Genomic DNA, 23,242 nt, shown 5'->3' on the forward strand with positions numbered 1-23,242 from the left:
TTTCCTTTCTCTTGCGCCTATTTCCCCGTTTTGCATCCTTAACTCTTCTCATGCTCCACAATTCCCATACTGCTCTTCTTTTTCTTCAAACCCAAAATGCTTTACTGGCTTTCATAACAACTCAGTAATTTGTACTGGGCGTCACTCAATCAGAAACTAATGTCAACGAACTTGATTTATGCGCTATTCTGGATAATCCCAGCAAAATCGGTAATTGTACACAATCTAAGCTAATTCCGGTTATTGTTGCTGATTTCCAGAAAAATTATCCACTTGGACAATCATCCCCAATTGTTCAAAGGCTTCTATGAAATTTCGACATTTAATTTACAACTCAGCGCACTTGTACAGGCACCACACCCAAGGGAAAAGGTCATTCTACAGAATGGCAGACAGCAAATATGCGCCCCTTTGTAATTAACTTCTTTTTAAGATAAATGCTATCAGATCTATGAGTCGATGATGTTGTTCCTGGCTGTGATAAATGTGCCAGAAAAACCAACACGCAACAGGATAGGGACTAAAATGGAGTCTTGGTGGAGCTCGCAAATTCAAAGTTTCGTTACATTGTACTATAATACATAGAATAGGGGACTGAAGTTGAGCCCTGGGGTCTGCACCAGGTGTAATAAAAGATTGGAAGCAATGAAAAGTATTAATAGGGGAGCTGAGAAGTTGAATATTTTTTTGTATAAGCCTGGGAGCTTATGGGTAATGTCAGCGGCTAGAAACTAAAAATGTCGAATGTTTTTGTTGTGGAATCGTGGGATGACAGCTGAAATTTATGAAATTGTGTGCAATTGTTAATAAGTTTAATTGCAGTGCGGATTGATTCGCCTCAGCTATTTGAAACGCATATCTGGTCGTGTGATTCATACATTCCTGACCCCAGTTGTGGGTGGATGAGGGCGACGCAACAATATAGCATGGGATTAACCAAACATTGTTAGCCGTATCGTTCGGTGGGCACGTTTCGTATGTTCACGTACGAACTTATTGTTTTGAATGAACTAGTATCTGTAATTTCTGGTTGCGGTGTTGACCTGATAAATTGCGTTGTGGTGGTAATTTCCCTTGCAAGGAGGAAAATAGCAACGGGAATTTTAAATAGATGTCTTGGGAATACGCCTGGATCGGTGCAGGTGAGGACCACAGCAAATCTTATTACCAGAACCGTGTAGGCTGGGGAGAATCGATGTTGAGTTCTGGCGAGCAAGAGATGAGACCATTGCGTGTCGTTTGTTACTCTATTAATCCCGACCTTCATAAATAAATTTTCGGGAAAGAGTGGACAAGATTCTTATTTTGTTTTTGTTACAGGTTGTGGTGGAATCACGGTCTTCGGCTTTGGAGTATGGGGATTTGACGGTGGAGGAAAATTCGCCGGTAAATCCAGATTTGCATTTTGATTCGCAGCTGATGCATCTCTACGTCATGACGGAGAAAAAGGTAATTGTTAGAGTTGGTTTTTCAATCATTGTTTCGACATCAAAAACAGTTTCGTCTGTTATGTTCTTGATACAGGAACATCTTTTGTTGTGAAGTGTTTTAGTGCACTTATTTCCTTCGTTTTCGCTCGGATTGTTTGCTACAGAAAGTGTTTCTTTGATTATTTACTTTGAAAATGTCCAGTGTTCCAATCCACTTGTAAATTACTAACGAAATCCATCGCTTTAAGAGCACTCACCTTCAACAAGTGTAATTTTATTTAGATTCTGCTAATTCAGAGCGTTATGTTTTTCCGCAGCTTTTATTAACAAAGATTAATCGCAATAGCGAAGTAGCAAAACAGGAAAGGGACGATTTTTTGATATTGATTTGATTTCCGCCTCGACGACAGCTATCAATTTATCTTAATTGACAGTGTTCATGGCGAACTCGGCCTACATTTTTTAAACCGTCGTCGGCTGAATAATAATATAATATAATAACGACGGTAATTGTGTCAATGTTTGCTTGAATCTTTAATTAAAGTGATTAGAATCCTGAAATTTGCTTTACGACGAAAATACATTTTTTTACTGCTTTTAAAAGTGCCAATCAGAATTGAATTCGCCGCACTACGACCACTCAATAAACTTGACTCATTCGTAAAGGAAAATATGATCAATGAAAAGTTTGTTCCTCCCTTTTGAAATGACGCATGCGTAAGTTCGGAGGCGCCGGATACACCGTCTTGTGCGTGCTCTGACTTGCCATGAACACGAGGGTATGTGCGTGTTCTTCGGCCCTTCTAACTTATGGAACAGGTTCAATAGGTATTTTGCCGCAGCTGGGGAAATACGAGACGCATTTTTCGATTTTTGCAAAACCATTTCCACCCTACAAAATTTCCTACCTTCGACTTAAGTATTTTTGTGATTTACTCGAAAGATTTCATAAGTCTTTCGTCCTTCGACGCCTCCCTAATACCTATAATACTTCCGTAATAAGAACGAACAAAAGTAATTCCCTTTAAGATACTTTTGATATCGAATCGATGCTGTTGACAAAATAAATGCAATCGATGAACGAATTACATTACCACGGGCTAGGCTTTGATAGTAACTTGATTTGCAACGCATCGATTATTAATTTATTAACTTGTTTAAATATTAGATAAAGATGCTTTCATCCGTCCCTTCAATTATCTCCACCTATAAAAACTATTATGTGTCATTTTCATACATCCTTGTCACCTTCTGCCTTTCCCGCAATTTCGAAACATGCACATGTTGCTTGCTATTTTTAAACCTGCTTCAGAACTAGAGAGAATTATAGAGCAATTAGTCATTTGTCGATGTGGTTTAAAGTTTTTCTTTATCGTTCATACCAGCTGAGAAACAAAAAGTCGCTCCAATTTACTTTATTACTCAAGGATGTATTGTCGGTCCTCTTCTATTCATTTATCAAAATAAGCAGTTCGACTCAGTTTGTTTCATCAAAATATCATTTCATTCAAGTTCCACAACTGAAAATCTTCTGTCAAATGTCGATCCAATTAAAGATCTTTGCATTTAGATTCAAAATTCCGTTTGTACGTCATGAACATGAGTATATTGTTGCTAAAGCTGGGAGAATGCTTGGATGATCTTACTTTAATTAGAGCGCTCACTGTATTGTATTGTTCACTTGTGCGATCTGTCTTGGATTACTGTTGTATAATTTGGTGTCCAGACTAAGAAACTTGCTAGGATAGAACCGAACTAATTCAATAGTTTCCACAATTTGTAAACCACCGGCTCAGATGTCAGATTTTGATTGATTTTAAGTTGACTGGTAATTATTTAGGGCTTTTCGAACATTATTAGTTGCGGGAAGTTTCAATATATTCGCTTGGTTTGTTCTATATTCCCTTGACAAATGTCTTTGAGAGGCTTAAAACGAAGCGGTAAAATAATCAAAACATGGCGCGTTTCCCGCAAAATAACCGAGCCAAATAACAATATAGATTTTAACCCGGAAATCTGAGTGCTGCTCGATACTTTTTTCTTGCACTAATTAGCATAACATTTCGTTTATCGAGTGTGTTGTTTGACCGTTGGCACCGAATAAATGAGATGACAGAAATGCAGCCGTTATTGAATCTATCAAAGGTAATTTAGGAATGTTTGAGCTGAACTTGATTAGTTTGGGATGCTTTCAACTGCTTTGATAGTAATGTGTTGGCTAAATTTGAAGACTCCGGTTCCAGGAATAAAAAAATTGCGGATTGTACGTTATAATTTAGTAATTTTAGGTAGGAAATAATGAGTTTATTGTAGCCGGAGATGTGTAAAAAGTCGGCAGGTAAAATTCTGCTATATATTTTAGCGTCGTCACCTTTTTACATACACCAATAATTAAAACGTGCTCTAAAATTTGTTACTTGTAATTGAACAAAACCGTGACACTAAAACCAGTAAACACAGATTTTGTGGCGTTTTATAGAGCTTTGTGTAATTTTTGGAGTTTTTGTTTATTTGCTCCCGCGCCTATAAATTATATTTTCGTGTGCATTGTGTAGATATTGATTTGGTTCTTCGTGTCATTTATTTTTATATTTATACATATATATTTCCATCTGATGTGACGTTCACGCAATTTATAGGAGTTTATGAATGCATCGATCTAATTTTGAATCCTGTTTTTCTAGGTGTCAAAAGTAAAAGTGCAAGAATGTAGCGTATATAGAAGTTGTTTGGAATGTCTCGGAGCAAAGGATCCTTATTGTGGGTGGTGCTCGCTGGAAAACAAGTAAGTTGAATTTGAAGAAGAAAATCCTTTGTGATCAGATCAGTTTAATTATGACCACGGTTTATACAATCCATTCTCCTGCTATTTGAAACAAACCCACACATACCTTGACATTCTATAGTAAGGTCACAGTTAGCGGCATTCTTCTTCCTCTACCAATGAAGCCTTGTCGATTTAGAGATCGTGGTAAAAAATAAATATAGTTTGTCAAACTTGCTCCTCAGAATTATTTCCTAATTGTGCTGTAAATCGCATTAGAAAGATTTAATATATCTCGAAGCGAACTCTGATTCAATTTAGGGCGTGTAGGAAAGTTTCCAAGGGTAATTGAAAATTTTAATATTAACACTGAAATGAACTTATTCTAACTTTTTGGTTTATGGTTTCCGGCTAAACTGTTTTTGGACAATTTGTTAAACAGTTTTCGTGTGTGTGTGTGTGGCAAAAGTTTATAAATGTTGCGGCGGCTTTACTCGCGCAATTAGATAGACAATCACTGTTCTAATTGTTCATCAAAAGCAGGCATTTCTCTTCCGTTAGTATCCAGGTGCACTAATGGCAAAATCAATATTCCGTCAACGATCCCCAATTTGTCAACCATTACATTACAACTGCTATAAATATTAAATTATGCATTAAGCTCCAATAGCTATCTACAGTGCTTATCTACGACCCAACTTATGACAAAATACTAAAGTTCTTTATGCTTTTATAATTTCAATCCTCCGGTTTCCCATAAAAATATAGTGTAGCCACATATGGAGCGGTTTACAAGTACTAAATTCCCTTCATAACTAAAACCAAGACTCAAACACTAACCTTTTGTAGACCAGACATCGATTTATTTGATTTAACTTTTTACTAGCACAAAATCAAGAGAAAGTACATCGTCTGTATTCACTTATTACAGAAAAACGTGTAATCAAAGCAACGATAAATTAACTTGTTATTGCGACGATTTCTATCTCGTCTGCAATTACAGTGCTATCACCAGTACAATACCTATCTATCGAATCCTTCGGATGTCGTGTCCACGCCGTTGGTTAATTCATACCTACATGTTTGTGTGTATATGCCTACATATGAAGCTCATATTTGTCTATTGTGGGTGTTCCATTTTGAAACAATGAACCGTTCCAAAATCGCCCACAAATAGAATAGACACTAACGACTACAACGACCAAATTGGGATATTTAATATATTGTTAATCTACATTATCTCATAAATTTTCTATGAAGCCGAGCGAAATGAAAAAATATTTTACTAAACCACAACTGTGTCAAGCGTGTGGAGAGAGTAGACTCGCGTGCAACGCAAAGTGACCCTTAAATGTCTTACCACGTTTGCAACGATACAAGCGACCTTGTTTAATTACTGCCAACAAAAGTAACGAAATGGCAAAATACATTTCTTCTCCAAAAAACTGATTATTAGATCCATGAAAGAGCTTGAAGGGCATATTGCATTTTTTAAATTTCTCGACTTAATAATACAAAGTTTTCATTTAATATATTTTAAATGTTGTCTGGTTTTGACAAAGACTTCATTAATGTTAACCTCAAACTGTCAAAGAGACAAAAGGCAGAGCTACCAACATATTTCGAATTCCAAAGCCGCGATCCCGGTCACATGTTTATATTGCATTTTACACAACGTTTACAGTCGACGTATTAAATTCGGGGCATTGCATAAAATATGAACAGCTCTCTGTATTCTGTTTCTAAAGTGTCAAAAATACAAAATTTCCAACATGTCTTTTGCAATACATTAAACAATTATTAAACTAGCTGAATGTGTAGTTTTTATAAATGGGGGAAAAAAAGAGGTAATTTTAAAATGTTTGTGTTGTTTGGTAGTAAAATTAATTTCAAAACAATTTCATAATATATATTGTGCGTTTTTTACAGTTGGGAGCGGTTTGGAATGAATATTGAAATCAAATGAATTTTTTTTTCACATCTGCCAGTCGATTTAGTTAATAAAGAATATACAAAAAATGATATTATTTAAATGCCTGTAATAGATAACATTCACAATTTCCATTTATGAGCGCGTAGTGGCGTCAGTCATATTTTGAAAAAACATCTAGTAAATCTCGTTTATTTTGTATAAAACACGAAAATATTCAAGATATGATATCTGCTAAACACGGGAAATTGAAAACACAAAATCCACTTTAATTCCACGTATATTTAAGCCCTACGATCGTAGAAGTGAGCATATTCAATTTGCGATTAACTGCTTATTGGAGGATCTTGTGAGAGATTTATGTGTTTATTTTAAAATAATTGCCGAAGAGCCTTCTATTTTGGAGGTTTAATTGCAAAAGCTCGTGATGGAACGAATAAATAAAATGAACAAACGAGTCATACATTATTACCGTGTGACTAATACGTGAAGTATGACTAATTTTAATTGTAAATCTGTTTTTTTAGTTTTATTGGCGTGTGGTTAGATTTATATTTTTGGAAAATGACATCGAAATATTAAAATGATATGGAAGTATGAACGTACATATGCACTATCTTTGTCGGAAGTAATTTAAATTTTCGGAAATTACGTTTCTAATGGCACGCTTCAACGCAAATGAGCTAGTTCCATTCATAACAGGTGGAACAATAAATACAGTAACCCTTCTACTCCCACACGCAGACGTCACCTTTCATACATTACTATAACTAATTAGAAGTGAGCCTGCCAGATTTTTGGCAAGTGTAACAAATCTTTCGGAATTGGCCCTACCTTGTGTAGATACATATAAATGAAAGGTTGTTTGATTTGTTCAAAAAGTAATTTAGATTCGTTCTAGGGAGATTCAAGTGTTACTTTTGGTTAGGTTGATAGTTTACAATTTACCCACGTTCTTTCTCCTCTCCCTAGTTAATTATATGGATTCCTTCATTCCACCACCTTCTGACATGCAATATCTGGCAGCTTTTCCCTCGGTCCATGCAAATCTATAAATTGCTCTTTGCTTTCAAATCTGCTTTTCACCTTCACTTCATTTCAAACATTAAAATTCATTTGCGTTATATCCGAAAAATTAAAGCTGTCGACGGAGCTGCCAGAAAAGTGTATAGGGATAAAAGTTTATTAAATCGAGTCCCTTCGTAATTTCGTTTGACGACAATTTTTGGGATTGTCGCGATCAAACTTTCACCTAATGATTTTGGTTGGCACGGGTCATAGTAGTTTAATTTAATTTTTTCACTTTATGGTCTCCCGAGACAGGTTGCAGTCTCCAGTTCATAATTGGTTTTGTTTCTCCTCCCAAACAACTCGGTTTCGGTTTCAAGTCGATATCTTAGGTGGTTTATTAGTTTTACAGCTCAACTGCAATTCCTCCACTTTTATTGAATCCTATAAAGAGCGCAAGCACGAACTTCCCCTGCGTTCAACCTCGCAGACCCACCTCCTTTCTTATTATACCAAATGATTCTTACGAAAATGCAATCGATAGCAAATGACTTGTAAGTAATCGTGCGGTAATTCGCTAATTTATTGTGTTCAACGATACCAATAATGTTCAGTTTTTCCCAAGTACTCTCGTGACCTTTCGATAAATGTTAGGCTAATTGGTTTGTAAAATGCTTTAGGTGTAGCCTCCGCTCGGACTGTCAAGATGCTGCCAAAGACCCTTTATATTGGATTAGTTATAAAAGCGGAAGGTGTACAACAATAACTTCGGTTATTCCAAATCAACTGCAAAGAACGACTGCTCGAACGGTATAAAAGCATTCACACTTAATTTGACATCAATATAAAATGCTGCCTTTTTTCAGTTGGATCTCATAATTGACAATCTGCCGAGTTTAACAGGACATTTCTTGTGTGCGTTCACTGTTCTCGATAAACCATTAATAACAAACGCTACTAGGAAAGGATCTGGCGTTAATTGCACGACACCAAGAACGGATTTGTTGCCCTCCATCCCCCAAGGTCAACGTAAGTTAACCCCTCCTCAAATGATGATCAACAAATGACTGGGGAGTTTTTAGATCATTTTACTGCGAAATTGTCAGTTAGGATGACATCCGGACCGGATTTCGTCGCCACGAATTTCACGTTTTTCGATTGTAACACGTACAGTTCTTGCACGCAGTGTGTCTCGTCTTCGTTTCCGTGTGATTGGTGCGTGGATGGTCATAGATGCACCCACGATACAGCTGAAAATTGCCGAAATGATATCCTGGTAACAGGTGTTAGTGTAAGTTGTTGAACTAAATCTTATACTTCGATTTTCTGTTTTTTTATTTATTATCAGAGAGCCGGACCAAGTTACCGCTCGGGTCCCGCATTTTGCCCGACTATCAATGCAACGGTAGGAAACTCTCCGGAAATACTAGTCGCATCGGGCATTAAAAAAGCCATCAAAGTCAAAGTGCACATTATAGGGCAATTTATAGTACAAACGCGATTTGTTTGCCAATTTAATATCGAAGGAAGAGTCACTAGTGTTAATGCACAACTCCTCGGCGACACTATCTACTGTGATTCCATGGAATTCTCCTACACTTCCAGAGCACCCAACATTACAGCCACTTTTGCCGTCATTTGGGGAGGTTCCAAACCTCTCGACAACCCAGACAATATTCACAGTGAGTAAAATACGAAACCATTTCAAACACACAATACACTCATATTTCAGTTGTTATTTATCGGTGCCGCGATATGGCCGACAATTGCGGGATATGTTTGGCGCTTGCAAAAAAGTACGATTGTGGTTGGTGTCAAAGTTCCGATCGGTGCGAAGTCAAAGATCAATGTGAACGCGGATCCGCAGTTTGGCTTAACAGGAGTCAGACGTGTCCCAATCCTGAGGTTACATCTTTTAGTCCAGAATTGGGGCCTTGGGAAGGCGGCACCAACATCACCATACGAGGCATCAATTTGGGCAAAACCTTCCAAGATATCTACACCGGTGTCATGATCGCTGGCATTAACTGCCAGCCTTACGAACATCTCTACATCAAAACTAAACAAATCGTCTGCAAGGTAAACCAAACTACAACTTTTTATATCATTTGGGAATAAACATATCATAAACATTAATCCACCACTCGCTACAAAGATAAATTGCCCAACTTACCAACTCCATCACTTATATTATTCTTTTTTAATCGAACCATACCGTTCAATTTAACAATAAATGTGTTTTCCAATACCTGAGAGGTCATCGTAATGCACAATAAAAAACGTAGACAAATCGATACTTAACTCCGCTCGTTTTGGTATTTTATTTTAAAAAACTGTCATATTCGATCGATTGCTGCATTAGGATGACAATCGAAAGCGTACATTTTTTATTTCTCGTTTTACCTCTTATTTATTTGCTTGGATTAAGATTTTTCAGATCTGTGTTAATTGTTTTTTTTTTCCTTCTTTTGTTTCGTGTCTCGGAAGTCTAGGCCAAGATTTTGATCTCATATTATTAACTCGTTTAATAAAGAATAAAGCTTGTCACTTTTTTCGGGGTGGCTTTTTTTCCTAACGATTATTTAGACCTACCATTGAGCGTTAATTAGTCAAATCCTTCGGCCTAATTAAAAATTCTTTAATAAAGCAAGTGGTGCGTTAATTTTTCTGTCCAATTCATTGAAATGCCTGGAATTAGGTTGATGGTCCTGGAACGAATCAAGAGCGTCACGGGCCAGTCATGGTCCGTGTTGAAGACTACAGAGGCGAGTCGAAAACTCACTTTAATTTCGTGGACCCGGCAATTACCGGAATATCTCCAAAGTACGGTCCTAGATCCGGTGGCACGATGTTACAAATAACCGGAAAATATATGAACGCTGGAAGTAATATTCAAGCGTTCATAGGGAGTTTACCTTGCAGAATACTCTCGTAAGTTACGATTTTATAATCACCAACAATGTATGATGTTGTTTTTTTTAGAACTGATCAAAATCAAGCGTTGTGCATCACAAGTGCATCTGAGAAGACCGGCCCTAAAAAACTAAGAATGAAATTTGATAAGGGCGATCGGTTCTTTGAGAAGGAACTGTTCGAGTATGTGGATGATCCTATAATTGAATCGGCTGAATCTGGTGTAGCTAGTCAAATTAAAGTTCCTAAGGGTATTCCAGCTGGGGGTATTAGGATATCTGTAACTGGGAAGAACTTAGCATACATACAGAAACCACAGATGTACGTTTATTACGAGGAGAAAATGTTCATCAGCGTAAGTTTATTTATTCAGTGGTTGTGTGTTCCTTTTTGATAGTTGTTTTCTAGGAATGTACCGTGCAAAGTAACACCAGCATGACATGCAGCAGTCCTGTAATCGAAGCCGATGAATCGAAATTAGATGCGGATAATCCTTTAAAGCTAGAGTACGGTTTTCGCATGGACAACGTATCAGGAGTACAAAATCTCACCCTCAACAAAAACTTCTCCCCCTTCTTACTCTTCCCCAATCCTGTTTTTATACCATTCGACAAAGAAGTCAAGTATTACAAGTCCGAGTACCTCAATATTAACGTAAGAAAACGTACATGCTAAGACAGGGTTTAACTTTTTGTCCGTAGGGTCAGAACATAGACCGTGCTTGCCAAGAATCAGACGTCGAAGTGAGGATAGGAAATAGTTTTTGCAATGTTACGTCACTTTCAAGACAACAGTTGACGTGCAGACCGCCAGAAACGCAACCTCCAGCTTTGAACAACGAAGGACCAGGTAATGGAGAAGCCTTACCGGAAGTTACCGTTATCGTCGGAGGTTCATTGCGATTCAACATTGGACATTTGTCGTATTCTCCGGCTCAAGGGTTAAACGGACCGATTTCCAAACCTACCATGTTTGCGGCCATCGCGATTATAGTTCTCATTCTTTTGATCTTCAGTGGATTCTTGATTGCTTATCGTCGGAAGTCAACGGAGAGTAACCGCGTGCTGAAGAACATGCAAGAACAAATGGACATCTTAGAATTGAGAGTCGCAGCTGAATGTAAAGAAGCCTTCGCTGAGTTGCAGACGGAAATGACAGATCTAACTGGAGATCTAACTTCTGGTGGTATTCCATTCTTGGATTACCGAACTTACGCTATGAAGATTCTGTTTCCTAATGTTGATGATCACGCAGTGTTACAATGGGAACGGCCGGAACTCATCCGCAAAGAAAAAGGATTGAGATGCTTCGGACAGCTCATCATGAACAAAACATTCCTCTTGCTGTTTATTAGAACCTTAGAAAGTAACCGATATTTTTCCATGCGAGATAAAGTCAATGTGGCGTCGTTGATCATGGTAACTCTTCAAAGCAAGATGGAGTATTGCACGGACATTCTGAAGACACTCTTAGCCGAACTTATCGAAAAGTGCATGGAAGGCAAAAGCCATCCGAAACTTCTATTGAGACGTACAGAAAGTGTTGCTGAGAAAATGCTCAGTGCGTGGTTTACATTCCTTTTGTACAAGTTTCTGCGTGAATGTGCAGGAGAGCCACTTTTCATGCTGTTTAGAGCTGTGAAGCAGCAAGTAGACAAGGGACCGGTTGATGCCATCACGTCAGAAGCGCGGTACTCTCTTAGTGAAGAGAAACTCATTAGACAATCAATAGATTTTAAGCCTATGGTAAGTTGCTACTTTGCTCTAACTTCTAACTCTGTTTGTTGTCATTGCAGACTGTGTACGTTTCTATTTCCCAACAAGCCGTTTTCGTCGGAGGACTCGATCTAAATACGGAAAATGTCCCCGTGAAAGTTTTGGACTGTGATACGATAAGTCAAGTGAAAGAGAAATCGTTAGACACGATTTACAGAGCGACCCCATACTCTCAGCGACCTAGGAAAGATGATTTAGATTTAGGTAAATTTCGCATCTGGAGTGTCTTGTATGTTAAAAGTAATATGTGATTTTTAGAGTGGCGCACGGGGACGTCCGGTCGTCTAATTTTGTATGATGAAGATAGTACTAATAAAGTAGAAGGCGATTGGAAGAGAAGAAACACCCTCAACCATTATAGAGTCCCAGATGGAGGGTGTCTTAATTTAGTGTCGAAGCAAAGTTCCATTTATAATTTAAGTATCTTCTCTGAGAAGAACGAAAAATCTCATAAATACGAAACTTTGAATCTCAGTAAATTTAGTTCCGCAAGTCCGCCGTTAAGTCGTGCGACTAGTCCACTAAACCACGACCAAGATCAAGGTTTGAAATTTTGGCATTTAGTCAAACACCATGACAACGATAACCAGAAAGAAGGAGAAAGAGGAAACAAAATGGTTTCAGAGATTTATCTCACGAGACTCTTAGCCACGAAAGGTACTCTTCAGAAATTCGTGGACGATTTGTTCGAAACCATATTTAGTACTGCTCATCGAGGATCTGCGTTACCTCTTGCCATCAAATACATGTTTGATTTCCTCGATGATCAAGCGTTACAACATGGCATCTCTGATCCTGAAGTTGTACATACTTGGAAGAGTAATTCTTTACCGCTCAGGTTTTGGGTCAATATTATTAAAAATCCTAATTTCGTCTTTGATATACACAAGTCAAATATTGTGGATTCATGTTTATCTGTAGTTGCTCAAACGTTCATGGACTCGTGTTCCACGTCTGATCATAGGTTAGGTATGTATCTTTGAGTTTTGTAAAGAGGAAGGAATTTTCAAATTTGCTTTCTACAGGTAAAGATTCTCCAAGTTCCAAACTGCTCTATGCTAAGGACATTCCATGTTACAAAGAGTGGGTAGAAAGGTACTACTCAGATATCAAAATGATGTCTGCTATTTCTGACCAAGACATGAACGCGATGTTGGCAGAAGAGTCTAGGGTGAGTCCAGATAAATTACTTACTTTACTTATGTTAAACTAAGCAAAAATCAATCGTTTAAAGGGATGTAAAAACCATATAACGACTTCTGTCTGATTAAGTATGAGATTGGATACTACATAACATGGAAAAAATCCATTATATTAATCGTTTTATTATATGTATGTCATAATGCTCTAGTTTTTGTATAAAAAAGAACAACTTTTTACTTAGTCACAAGTTTATTAGTTTATATTTCGTGTCGTTTGTTTAGGATTGTCAACACGATAATGCCGTCAGCGTTTTATCGGGAACAATCATTTTTAAAGAGCTTATTTAATTTTCATCAGTATTAATGAGCCTGATAATGCTTGAATCCAATCAATAATGAAAAAATATGTTTTTTTATATCGAAGAAAATTGCGAGCGTGTATTGTGGTGGGTAACGTTTGAAATTGTTTGCTCGTAAATACAATTTTTGAAATTTTGTCTTGTTTTTGATTGAAAAGATAGTGATAATGATTTTGTGACTGTTTTAGCTTCATACGACCGAGTTCAATACGAATTGTGCATTACACGAGCTTTATACATACGCAATGAAATACAACGAGCAATTGACTGTGACTCTGGAAGAAGATGAGTTTTCCCAGAAGCAACGGCTACATTACAAGTTAGAACAGGTGCATAACATAATGTCAGAGCAAGGACAACCGTGATACTGGCCTGATCTGATGCGTCCATCGGCGCCTCCCATCTCTCCTGTGGTCCCCGTGGTCCCCCTGCAGCCCTTGCAGCCATCAGCACCTCAGGAATTGGCCTGCTGATAAAGCATTTGCACGCCGTTTATACATATCCATCAAACTTTTTCTGTGTGTTGTTGGATTGCTGTCATGCAGTTAATAGTCGTTCAGTGTCGGGGTCGGTGCGCACTCAGTGACTTCAAGTGCCTCTGGTAGGATTGAGTGATGTACTGTCTCCATAAATAAGTGTATATTTTAATGATAACGTTATTCTGTTTATGCTTTGCTGTGCTGAAAACTCAGCCGTAGTCCATATATCGATATTTGCGTGAATATCAAGTCTAATGCTTTTTGATAACTGTATGATGAATGTACCTTCTTATCTCTGTACAGTTTAATATTTTTATATTTAGTTGAATGCAATCAAGATGATTGTCTTCCGCATTGAAGGAAGCAGCAGGGTGTAGTGTTTATTTGCGACTTTTCAATCATCGATGTCTCAACCTATACATACTGTGCACGGGTTGTGTCAGTGTGATTTGTGTACGTGTAATAAGGCTGTGTACGTTTACGTTATAGCAGACAGCAGTACCATGACGCTGCGCCCTATGGGACAGTGACAGTGTTGCTGTGACGATTCGTTCCTTCGTTCTCACATCATTTGTTATTGTAAAATACATTCAAATGGAAATGTTTCGGGCTGTAAAATTATTATTTAGATCATCGTCTATAATTAAGTTTGGGGATATTAATCTAATGAGATGTTCTTCATTCATTTTTTCATTCTCATTTTCATTATCTCATACGAATTGTAACCGTCCTTTGATATTATTGGAAAAAAAATCCTCAACTTATATTATGGACAACTGCGCATATCATGTCCAGTCGAGCCGTGCGACTTCTTTTATCAATTCTCTATTTTATATCTTTTTTTTTATCTTAACTTTTTAAATTTTAACATAAGTTTTATATTTGCATTTTTACCAAAACGTAAGCTTCTGGACAATTTGCGTAGAGAAATTTGTATATATTAAGTGTGTGTGCACGATGTATTCATAGTACTGTGTGTATACTCGATTGCATTTGCAATAATATGAATGGTTATGTAATACTATATGTCATTATAAAAGACTGAATGGAGTTATTTCAAATACTTAAATAGTAAAACATCTCTCAATGTTTATTCTTTATTACCTTCCTTTTTAAATTAGTACATTAAGTCATTTCTATATTTTGATGTATCTTCGGACTAAAATTATACGGTTTTGGACCTATCACACTGAGAATCACAGGAAGTAAAATCACGCCATGGAACAAACCAAACAGTATCACTAATAAAAATATCTGAAAATATGAGTTTAGTAATCACCCACTTACATAACAGTTACATACCTTAAAAAAAGACTGAAAGATATAAGCCTCTGACTGACTTAACATAAAAACGCCAATCAGAGTTGAGAATCCTCCGTACACCACAGCTGAACCAATACTGCTAACAGTTTTCAAACATCTCTCCTTTTTAGTACCTTCTCGTATCGTCAAAAAAGTATGCCCAACATGGGTTGCGTAATCAACACATAAACCAATAGCCAACTCCAATCCGATGCAAGAAACCAAATCAATTGTTAACCCCCAACGTTGCATAAAACCACAAACGTTGACCATCGTCAACAAAACACAGATAAATATCCAAAAACATGTCTGGATGTCCGCTATTAGTAGCGCCGTGCATGACATCACACAAAGCAGAGCCAATTGGAGATTCCTCATAACTTCCACATCGATTAACTGTAAAGTAACATTACTACAATGACAACAAACACCAGAGAAAGACCTCATCAGTGATCCACGACGCGAAGACTTTAGACCATGCAGTTGCGAACTTATCGCCTGTGGTAAAATTTGTACTTTGAGCTATATCTTCCAGTCGGTGCATCGCTGGAAGGTACTCTTCAGGTCCTTTAAACTGGCGCAAGTGGAAATCAACACTTGACATCTAGAAAACCTCATGAGAAAAGAAAATTTCTCTCAAGCGTGCTTACTATAATTTTCGGAGCTGAAACTCCACATTCTAGAGGCTCCTCAAATCGAAAGTTAGCCTGATACACCGCATTTCTCGGACTAAATAAAAACATGGATAAGTACAAACTAAAATACTCGTCACTTAGTACCTCGTAATAAACATCTGAAAGAGTCCCTTTACTTAAGTTCAACCACTTTTAAGTTTACCTGTTTGGAAGTTAATTTTTACGAAATTTCTGAAGGGTTCCACCCACGAGATTACGCCCAGCGCGATTTTATCTTCCTCCAGTAAATTATCTACCATATTACGGATATTACTCAACTCGTGGGTGTAATTTATCGCGCCCATATAAATCCCCCCTTCAAACCCACTTGTGGGGAAGTACTCTTTCCGGGCGTGGAGATAATGGGTTAAATAAGAAGATTCAGGAACGAACCATGCAGGGTCGAATCTTTGTTCCAATCGTCTCGCACTTTCGATACTAAAACCTATGCAAACTAGAGTTATGACGACAACGATGATCTGGAAACACAAAATTAGAACAGGACGAAGTTAAAATTCTCCCTACTTTTCCCGGGGTGGTTAAAACAATCTTGTCGTAAACATATCGGAAAATTGTGTTGGAAAGTTGTTTTTGACTACACTCGCTCGGTACATAATTCTCATGCTTGTAACAGAACAAGAACCCGTTCCTCTTTTGCTCCACTCTTTCCTGGTCCAGTACAAAGCACGCAGTGAAGAAAGTGACAGCGAAGAAGAAAGTCATAAGTACGGCAATAGCAGCGTATATACAGTAAGATTCTAGACTTGGTAAAATCTAGAATGAGAGTATAGAGTCAAGTGGTGTCAATCCACAGTCTTACAGTTGAGGAACCAACAATGAATGCAAGTATATCAGTGAAAGAAGTAATGGTGATTGAAACTCCGGCATGTTTTAACATTAGTCCGGTTCTTTCAGGAGCTGGCAGTTGTTTTTGTTCTTTGGTAAGTTCTTCCCAGCATGCCATAATCACAAACATGTCGTCAATGCCTAATCCTAGTAGTAAAAACGGAAGAGAGGTGTGGACGGGTCCGTAGGACACGCCAAAGAGAGAACATAGGCCACAGCCGACGATGAAAGCCATTCCTACGTTCATTAAGCCGATTCCGCCTAGTATTATCTAAAAATACCACTGTAAGTATTAGAGACACTCTGTATATATAAATTACCCTAGTTTCCAACCAATTAAACTTAGATATCACAAAAAGTACGTAGATTCCGGCGATGAAGATACCAATACAGAGAATATCCATGTCTTGGAACATCGCCGCCATGGTAATATCACCAAAGCTGAAAATACCCATCAAGTTTGATTTTTTTTTCGAGTATTGGATATACCTTCTAGAAGCTGTATAATACACGCTTATGTTATTACTACTCTTAAATTTCTCCACCGTTTTCAAGAACTCGCCTTCCCATTCAAGAGCTTCCACAGTCGCCTGAAACAATCATCTGTAACGCATAATTGGTTGCGTTCTAATGTAGTTCATAAGTACTAAGTCATCTAAGTACTTATTAATTATTGTTTGTTATAAAAGCATGCATAATTACCCAGTCAGCAGTTCCTGCGTAATTTCCGGTTTTATCTAAATCTACTTCTGTGAAATTAACCCTGACCATCCAAAAAGTCTGAATAGATCTTGCACTAATTATAAAGCCGGTTTCGTTACGAGTCACGCCCCCAATAAGTTCATCGTAGTCTTTGAATCGCCCCAAAAGGGCACTGAAAAAAAAATTAAACATTCAAGTAAACAATCAATGAAAGTTTGAAGGTTTTTTGACCTGACCAAAGTCACCACAATTATTTACTAAACGATAAAACGTGGTCTCACTTCCTATCGTATCCGTTGAGGGTGTCCAAAATATCTTGTTTCGTTAAGTTTCTTATCACATCCTCGTCATAATCCCACAGCTCCAAAACATTTTTTTCAAAACATTCATTAGTCATGACTTCCACAAAACTACAATAAAGAGCCGCGTTCATGGTCACGCTCGGGTCCTTTTCAGGGACATTACTTTTTTTGGTTCCTTCCATTAAATGCACGAGCCCTTTGTCCACTTTCGGTATTCTAGAAAAAAAAATTCGTTTTTCTGATACAGAAATTCGAAGAATTATTACGTAAAACAGACGTCACTCCACGTTACATTCTTGGAAGTTTTTGCAGCCCTGACTTTCCGGTCAAGTTCTAAAAGCTGTTGGAAATTAATAAAGATCAAGAATTGTGTTTCTTACCTTGATTAGAAACTCCGGTTGTAAGACATCTTCCGCGACGATTTGAACAACTTGTGGGCGGTACCCGATTTGAAATTTCTGCATCAACCAATCAGTGTCCTTCAGGAATTGCGAGTTGGGCGGGACCCATAATTTCATAGGGTTTTTTTCTTGATGAAATCGCAAAAATCCCAAAGAACTTATTATAACGAAAATCCAACAAAAAAGAATTGTTCTTTTTGGATTGAGACCGACTTTGTACCCTAAACTAATTCAAAGTTTTATTTAAATTTATACAAAAAAAGTTGTACTCACTTGTAAAATACGTATTCCGTTGAATTTACGACGGTGTATGTGAACCGTTGGTAGAGACTCAAATTTGGCGCGTTTTTGGTTGACATGATTACTGGAAATAAAATTGTTTGAATGGCATCTTTGTATGTAAAACTAACCTTATCTAGCATTCGATTGTAATTAAATCAACCGTGGTCAAACTCCGTTGGTCACTTTATTAAGTGATTAATTGAAGACGAATTTATGCTAATCATTTTGACACTAATAAAATCGAACGAGTACTGGTCTGCGAAGCGCTTTTGCAAGGTGAGCAGCTTTATCATCGCGTAATTATCGCACCATTGTTCAAAACCGCTTACAAAAATGGAACGAAATATTAGACATCATCGATAGGTTATGTAAATCTGGTTAAGTTGGCAGCAAATATGAAAAATGAAAAATGAAAAATTTATTTTTGTTAATATTCTTATCGGAATATATCTCAACAATGTTGTTTATAGAATAATATCCAACCTGTGGTTACCGCTATCTATGTTTACAATAATGTTATCATAATAATTATCACATCACAGCTACTTATTATAAATAAGCCCATTGCAGTACAATTCGTTCAGTGAAAAACTTCATCAAACATGGTGACCCTCACTGAAGACCAATTTGACCTCTACACCTACAAAAATACTGGAAAATCCATCTCGATTCGGGCTTTCACCTGGACGAATAACAATCAAGTTTCGGTTCAAGTCATCACCTATGGAGCTACCGTCACATTCATTAAAGTCCCAGACAAGAACGGAGTTGTCAAGGATGTAGTCGCTGGATTCACCGATATCGCAGGTTTATTCCACCCCCGCAAAAATGAAAAAAAACTGATTTCTTATAGGGTACCAACAATCAAACAACCCCTATTTTGGAGCTACTGTTGGCCGAGTAGCCAATCGCATCAAAAACGGACAATTCAAGATCGGCGACCAAATATATCAAGTTACTAAGAATATTGGAAACAACACACTCCATGGAGGAACCATTGGGTTTGACAAGGTATGAAGTTGACAAGGGCGAGGACGCGGTAAAGTTCTGGAGGTCGGCAAGGGGATTCCAAGGTTATCTTGTCTTGATAATCCGCTTTTTATAAAAAAATATTCAAAGTTGGTAAACACAAACATGGCATGTTGGTAGTAAAATTTGTTAAATTCGGTCATTTCACCGCCGAGTTGTTTATACGAGGACTCGGACAGACGTCTAACAAACAAAGCGCGGTCTTATCTTTTGTAATCAATTCGTTTCATGAATGAACTATTTTTGATTAGTTTCACTGAAATTTCAAAAGGTAATTGATCGCAAATTGTCCGACAAAAAAATTTGTCGTTATTTCGGTTATTAAAAAAAATTGAATTGCAGAATAACGAACGGGTTAAAATTTTATTGTTAAAAACATGACAAATTAGTCGTTTTTAAAGACCCTGGAAATAAGTTTGTTTAAAATTAATTACTTACATGGAAATGCAATTTAAGGTGTCGCTTTGTCAGTGGCGACTCAACAACTGACTAAATAATACGCAAATGTTAACGAATAATTTTTTTTGTGCAGGTATTTGTAATTTAGGAGAAGAAAAACACGAAAACAAAACATAGCTTGTGTTTGATTGAAACAAGTTACTTTCGGTCGACCCTCACTGTTTATTACTTTTTAATGAGATTTTACAAACCATGAAAATCTAAGTAATCTGAATATGTTATCACCGGAATTTTAACTATGTGATCCACTTGCCGATTTCGATTGTCTCCTTCCTGCTACTTTTCCAGATTTTACTAAAATAATCCGCTAGAAACTCGAAATTATCGCGTTTTTCTAAAGGTTATCTGGGAGCCCTTCACGGATGGCAACCGCGTGATTATGAGCTACCACTCTGCGGATTTGGAGGAAGGTTTCCCTGGGGACCTTATCGTCCACACCATTTTCGAACTAACGGACTCCAACGAATTCCGCATCGAGTATAAAGCTACGACTACCAAGCCAACTTTTGTTAATCTTACCAATCACTCGTATTTCAATTTAGCTGGACACGATGCCGGCGCTGTTGAAATTTATAAGCACTTGGTGTGCATCAACGCCGATCAAATCACTGATACAGATGCAGACAAGATCCCAACAGGTTTAATAAACATTTTTAAAAATTAGCACACAAAGGTTTTTGCAGGAAAGTTCATTGATGTCGCTGACACAAACTTTGACTTGAGAATTCCCAAAGTTCTAGGGGATGTTATCAATAATGTCCCTAATACTCCAGCACCAGGTTTTGATAATAACTACTGTCTCACGAAAGGACCTGAACAAGGCATCACTTTTGTTGCAAGGTAAAAATTCACCCCGATTCGCATCAAAAACTGGTTAAAAAAGTGGTTGAACTTGACGAGTTTGTTTCCAGAGTCCAACACCCGGAAAGTGGTCGCGTCATGGAAGTTTACAGCGACCAGCCCGGAGTACAATTTTACACCGGAAACGGTCTCCCGGAGGATCCCAGCACCTACAAGGGCGACAAGAGCAAGTTGAGTAAAGTCTCTGGAAAAGGGACCAACTACTACAAACATGGGGCGCTTTGCTTGGAGACCCAGAACTATCCAGACGCTATCAACCACGTAATTTTTTTTTGTAGATTCTGAGAATACCGAAAACATTTTTTTTTTCTAGCCGAACTTCCCTAACGCGGTCCTCCAGCCTGGGGAGACCTATTACCATTACGCCTCGTACAAGTTCTCCGTAAAAAATTAAGAAGTACTGGGGATTTATATTTTGTTATGAATAAAATAAGTCCAAAGACTGTTTGCCTTAAATAATAAATGTTCGATTTTTCCAGAAGTTAATAATAAAGAAATACATTTGAGATCCCATTTTTATTTTGTTAAGAATAAAATACAGGTTGACTTTGAAACAGGTTTGGAAAAAAATTAAATACACAATACATTTTACGTAATAATCGTTCCGAGATTCATTAACTCCGCCACTGATCTAAACCGCTTTTTCAACTGAGATAATTTAATGCAAGCAGTGGCGTCGCATTTGGAATCTTTGCCCTCACGTTAAATAAATAAAAGTCACTAAAAATCGCTTCGCCTCATTCCAGAAATGTTCAGATTCTGAACCTATTTCAAATCACCCTGTAGATCTACCGACTAATTAAATAATAAATGATCGAGTTATTGAAACAATACTTCCATGCCTAATACAAAGACAACTACAGACATTTCCACACTACACATGGCCGTTGTTTTTCGTGATGAACAGTTCCGGACTTGGTAATTTCCATTGGAACTTCTCAGTTAAAATATCAAAAAGTTGAGGTGATGTTGAGTACAGTGTGCTGAAGAATTCTCTGTCTTCTGACGAAAGTTCACATCTACCACACGTATTTAAACTAATTATACTAAGTAAACTCGAGGGTAGTTGCTTCTTGAGGGCATTCATAATGACGTTATTACTGGGCCTCCGACAGGGTCGTTTTGACTTCAAAATGCGTTTTAAGATAGCAATGTCTTTACTGTGTTGTTTGATTTTCTTAACATACTTGTTTTCCACACTTTTTGAAAAAATCTCCTCTGAAGTTTTCGCAGCGGGACTCTTCTGTTCCTGTACTTGCATAGCTTTCTGCGCTAGCTTCATTTTATCATAACTGTGTTTCTCTGGTACTGAAATAGGTGTTTCTTCAATATACTCAAAATCGTTGTCAACTTTCGCAGATTGAGAGAATATTTCCGGAGTTTCTTTTTGGGGTCCACTGATATCATCGATGTCTTCGGAAAACATCGTTTGAATACTATCATCATTACTGTCATTACACTTCCCAATGGGCAAAACCAGCCCATTGTTGGTGTAAATGTAAGATTCAACTTTCTCAGACTGGAAGTTATGTTGCATGTTGGTTTCTAGAACAAAAATTGTCCCATCAGCATTCGCTGGTAAGACTTGAACATCATGAATTTTAATCGACGACCGTTCTGCCGGTTTGGGTTCACAGTCGCCTTCCAAAGTCGGTATAGCCCCCTGAAGCAGCCGCTTTTTTTGCATGTTTGGGAAGTAACAATCTTCGAAATGTGTCTCACATATTACTTTATTCCGTAGTTGATCTTCATCTAAGTCATAAAACTGAGGTTTATTCGCGTTTTCTATCCATTGCCGGCAGCGGTCTTTTTGTTTCACTGGATAATGGAAGAAGTGGAGATTATCTCTGGTTTTCGTTGTATTTGTGCAGTTTTTGTAGGAACACCGACAACCACCCATATCTAAGGCGAAAAGACCACAAAACAGTAAACACAAAAAGTATCAACATAACCTATATTTTTTATAAAAGTTGCATAAGGGACTTACCTAATATTAAACAAGTTTAGGAGGGTCTCAAAATCACTTTATAAGGCTCGCAATGATTTAATTTACAAATAAATTTAAAAAAAGTTCGAATTGTCTCCACTAGTGACACTTATTGTGTTGACTTTTACCCAATGCCCAAATGCCCAATGGCGGCTTTTTGGAAAATACACTCTCAATGCGTCCAATTGATAAGTATAAACAGTGAGAAAAAACAAGTTTGTCAACAGTTTATAATAACAATTTCGAGAAGTGTTTAGCAAACTAAAGCCGACGTAAACAACGACATTATTTTTACAAGCTCATGTTACTAGTTTCCAAACAATCAAATTCCGAGAGTCTAGAGTATTTGTTCTGCGGTAATACTGAATGCACAGATATGAAGAGATCTAGCATCACGAGAATGTGTTTCGAAAATAATTTGGTTCCTTTCAGAGGTTCTTTTAAAGATGGTTAATTGGTTCAGTCAGGTCCGGTGCTGTTGGGGTTGTCTACTTTAAAGGGATTTTGTAAAGTTTGGAATTATATTTTTTTAAACAAAAGGTTAATCTAAGAAAATTAATATACAGACTTGTTGAACTTTCGACTTAAATAATTACA

At 37.4% G+C, this 23,242-nt stretch overlaps 4 protein-coding genes across 5 annotated transcripts in view; 2 read left to right on the forward strand and 2 right to left on the reverse strand.

Annotated features, from left to right (window-relative positions):
- The window catches only part of PlexA (plexin A), a 39,437-nt gene extending 25,751 nt beyond the window's left edge, over positions 1–13,686 (forward strand). Inside the window, exons 4-18 of the mRNA XM_088047783.1 lie at positions 1,321–1,449; positions 4,115–4,215; positions 7,813–7,942; positions 7,999–8,161; positions 8,215–8,423; positions 8,481–8,814; positions 8,865–9,211; positions 9,831–10,063; positions 10,115–10,400; positions 10,454–10,699; positions 10,747–11,790; positions 11,841–12,024; positions 12,079–12,789; positions 12,846–12,991; positions 13,510–13,686. Coding sequence (XP_087903909.1) covers positions 1,321–1,449; positions 4,115–4,215; positions 7,813–7,942; positions 7,999–8,161; positions 8,215–8,423; positions 8,481–8,814; positions 8,865–9,211; positions 9,831–10,063; positions 10,115–10,400; positions 10,454–10,699; positions 10,747–11,790; positions 11,841–12,024; positions 12,079–12,789; positions 12,846–12,991; positions 13,510–13,686 — 4,440 coding nt within the window. The remainder of the gene's footprint in view (positions 1–1,320; positions 1,450–4,114; positions 4,216–7,812; positions 7,943–7,998; positions 8,162–8,214; positions 8,424–8,480; positions 8,815–8,864; positions 9,212–9,830; positions 10,064–10,114; positions 10,401–10,453; positions 10,700–10,746; positions 11,791–11,840; positions 12,025–12,078; positions 12,790–12,845; positions 12,992–13,509) is intronic.
- Positions 13,687–14,883: 1,197 nt separating this feature from the next.
- On the reverse strand, positions 14,884–18,529 carry LOC148167188 (patched domain-containing protein 3-like). 2 transcript variants are annotated; one of them, XM_088047785.1, is made up of 15 exons: positions 18,438–18,529; positions 18,301–18,391; positions 18,007–18,253; positions 17,893–17,966; positions 17,606–17,842; positions 17,325–17,496; positions 17,112–17,212; positions 16,943–17,063; positions 16,597–16,893; positions 16,302–16,550; positions 15,940–16,255; positions 15,753–15,895; positions 15,545–15,706; positions 15,103–15,498; positions 14,884–15,054 (listed from the first exon to the last, which is right to left on the reverse strand). In XM_088047785.1, the coding sequence occupies exons 2-15, from the start codon at positions 18,384–18,386 to the stop codon at positions 14,926–14,928; spliced, it is 2,730 nt and encodes a 909-aa protein (XP_087903911.1). In that variant the 5' UTR covers positions 18,387–18,391; positions 18,438–18,529; the 3' UTR covers positions 14,884–14,925. The 2 variants fall into 2 exon arrangements, with proteins under 2 accessions (XP_087903911.1, XP_087903910.1); XM_088047784.1 differs by having other exon boundaries at positions 18,301–18,449.
- Positions 18,495–21,164, forward strand: LOC148167189 (galactose mutarotase-like). Its single transcript, XM_088047786.1, has 7 exons — positions 18,495–18,585; positions 18,880–19,116; positions 19,163–19,320; positions 20,138–20,435; positions 20,481–20,637; positions 20,709–20,919; positions 20,972–21,164. Exons 2-7 carry the CDS (start codon positions 18,912–18,914, stop codon positions 21,050–21,052), a joined length of 1,110 nt encoding a protein of 369 aa, XP_087903912.1. The 5' UTR covers positions 18,495–18,585; positions 18,880–18,911; the 3' UTR covers positions 21,053–21,164.
- LOC148167190 (uncharacterized) lies at positions 21,160–22,969 on the reverse strand. The gene is made up of 2 exons (XM_088047787.1): positions 22,646–22,969; positions 21,160–22,560 (listed from the first exon to the last, which is right to left on the reverse strand). Exon 2 carries the CDS (start codon positions 22,556–22,558, stop codon positions 21,533–21,535), a length of 1,026 nt encoding a protein of 341 aa, XP_087903913.1. The 5' UTR covers positions 22,559–22,560; positions 22,646–22,969; the 3' UTR covers positions 21,160–21,532.
- Positions 22,970–23,242: the final 273 nt, after the last annotated feature.

Source organism: Gnatocerus cornutus, chromosome 10 (assembly GCF_029298725.1).
Source record: "Gnatocerus cornutus isolate USDA-ARS CGAHR chromosome 10, icGnaCorn1.1, whole genome shotgun sequence".
Taxonomy (NCBI): Eukaryota; Metazoa; Arthropoda; class Insecta; order Coleoptera; family Tenebrionidae; genus Gnatocerus; species Gnatocerus cornutus.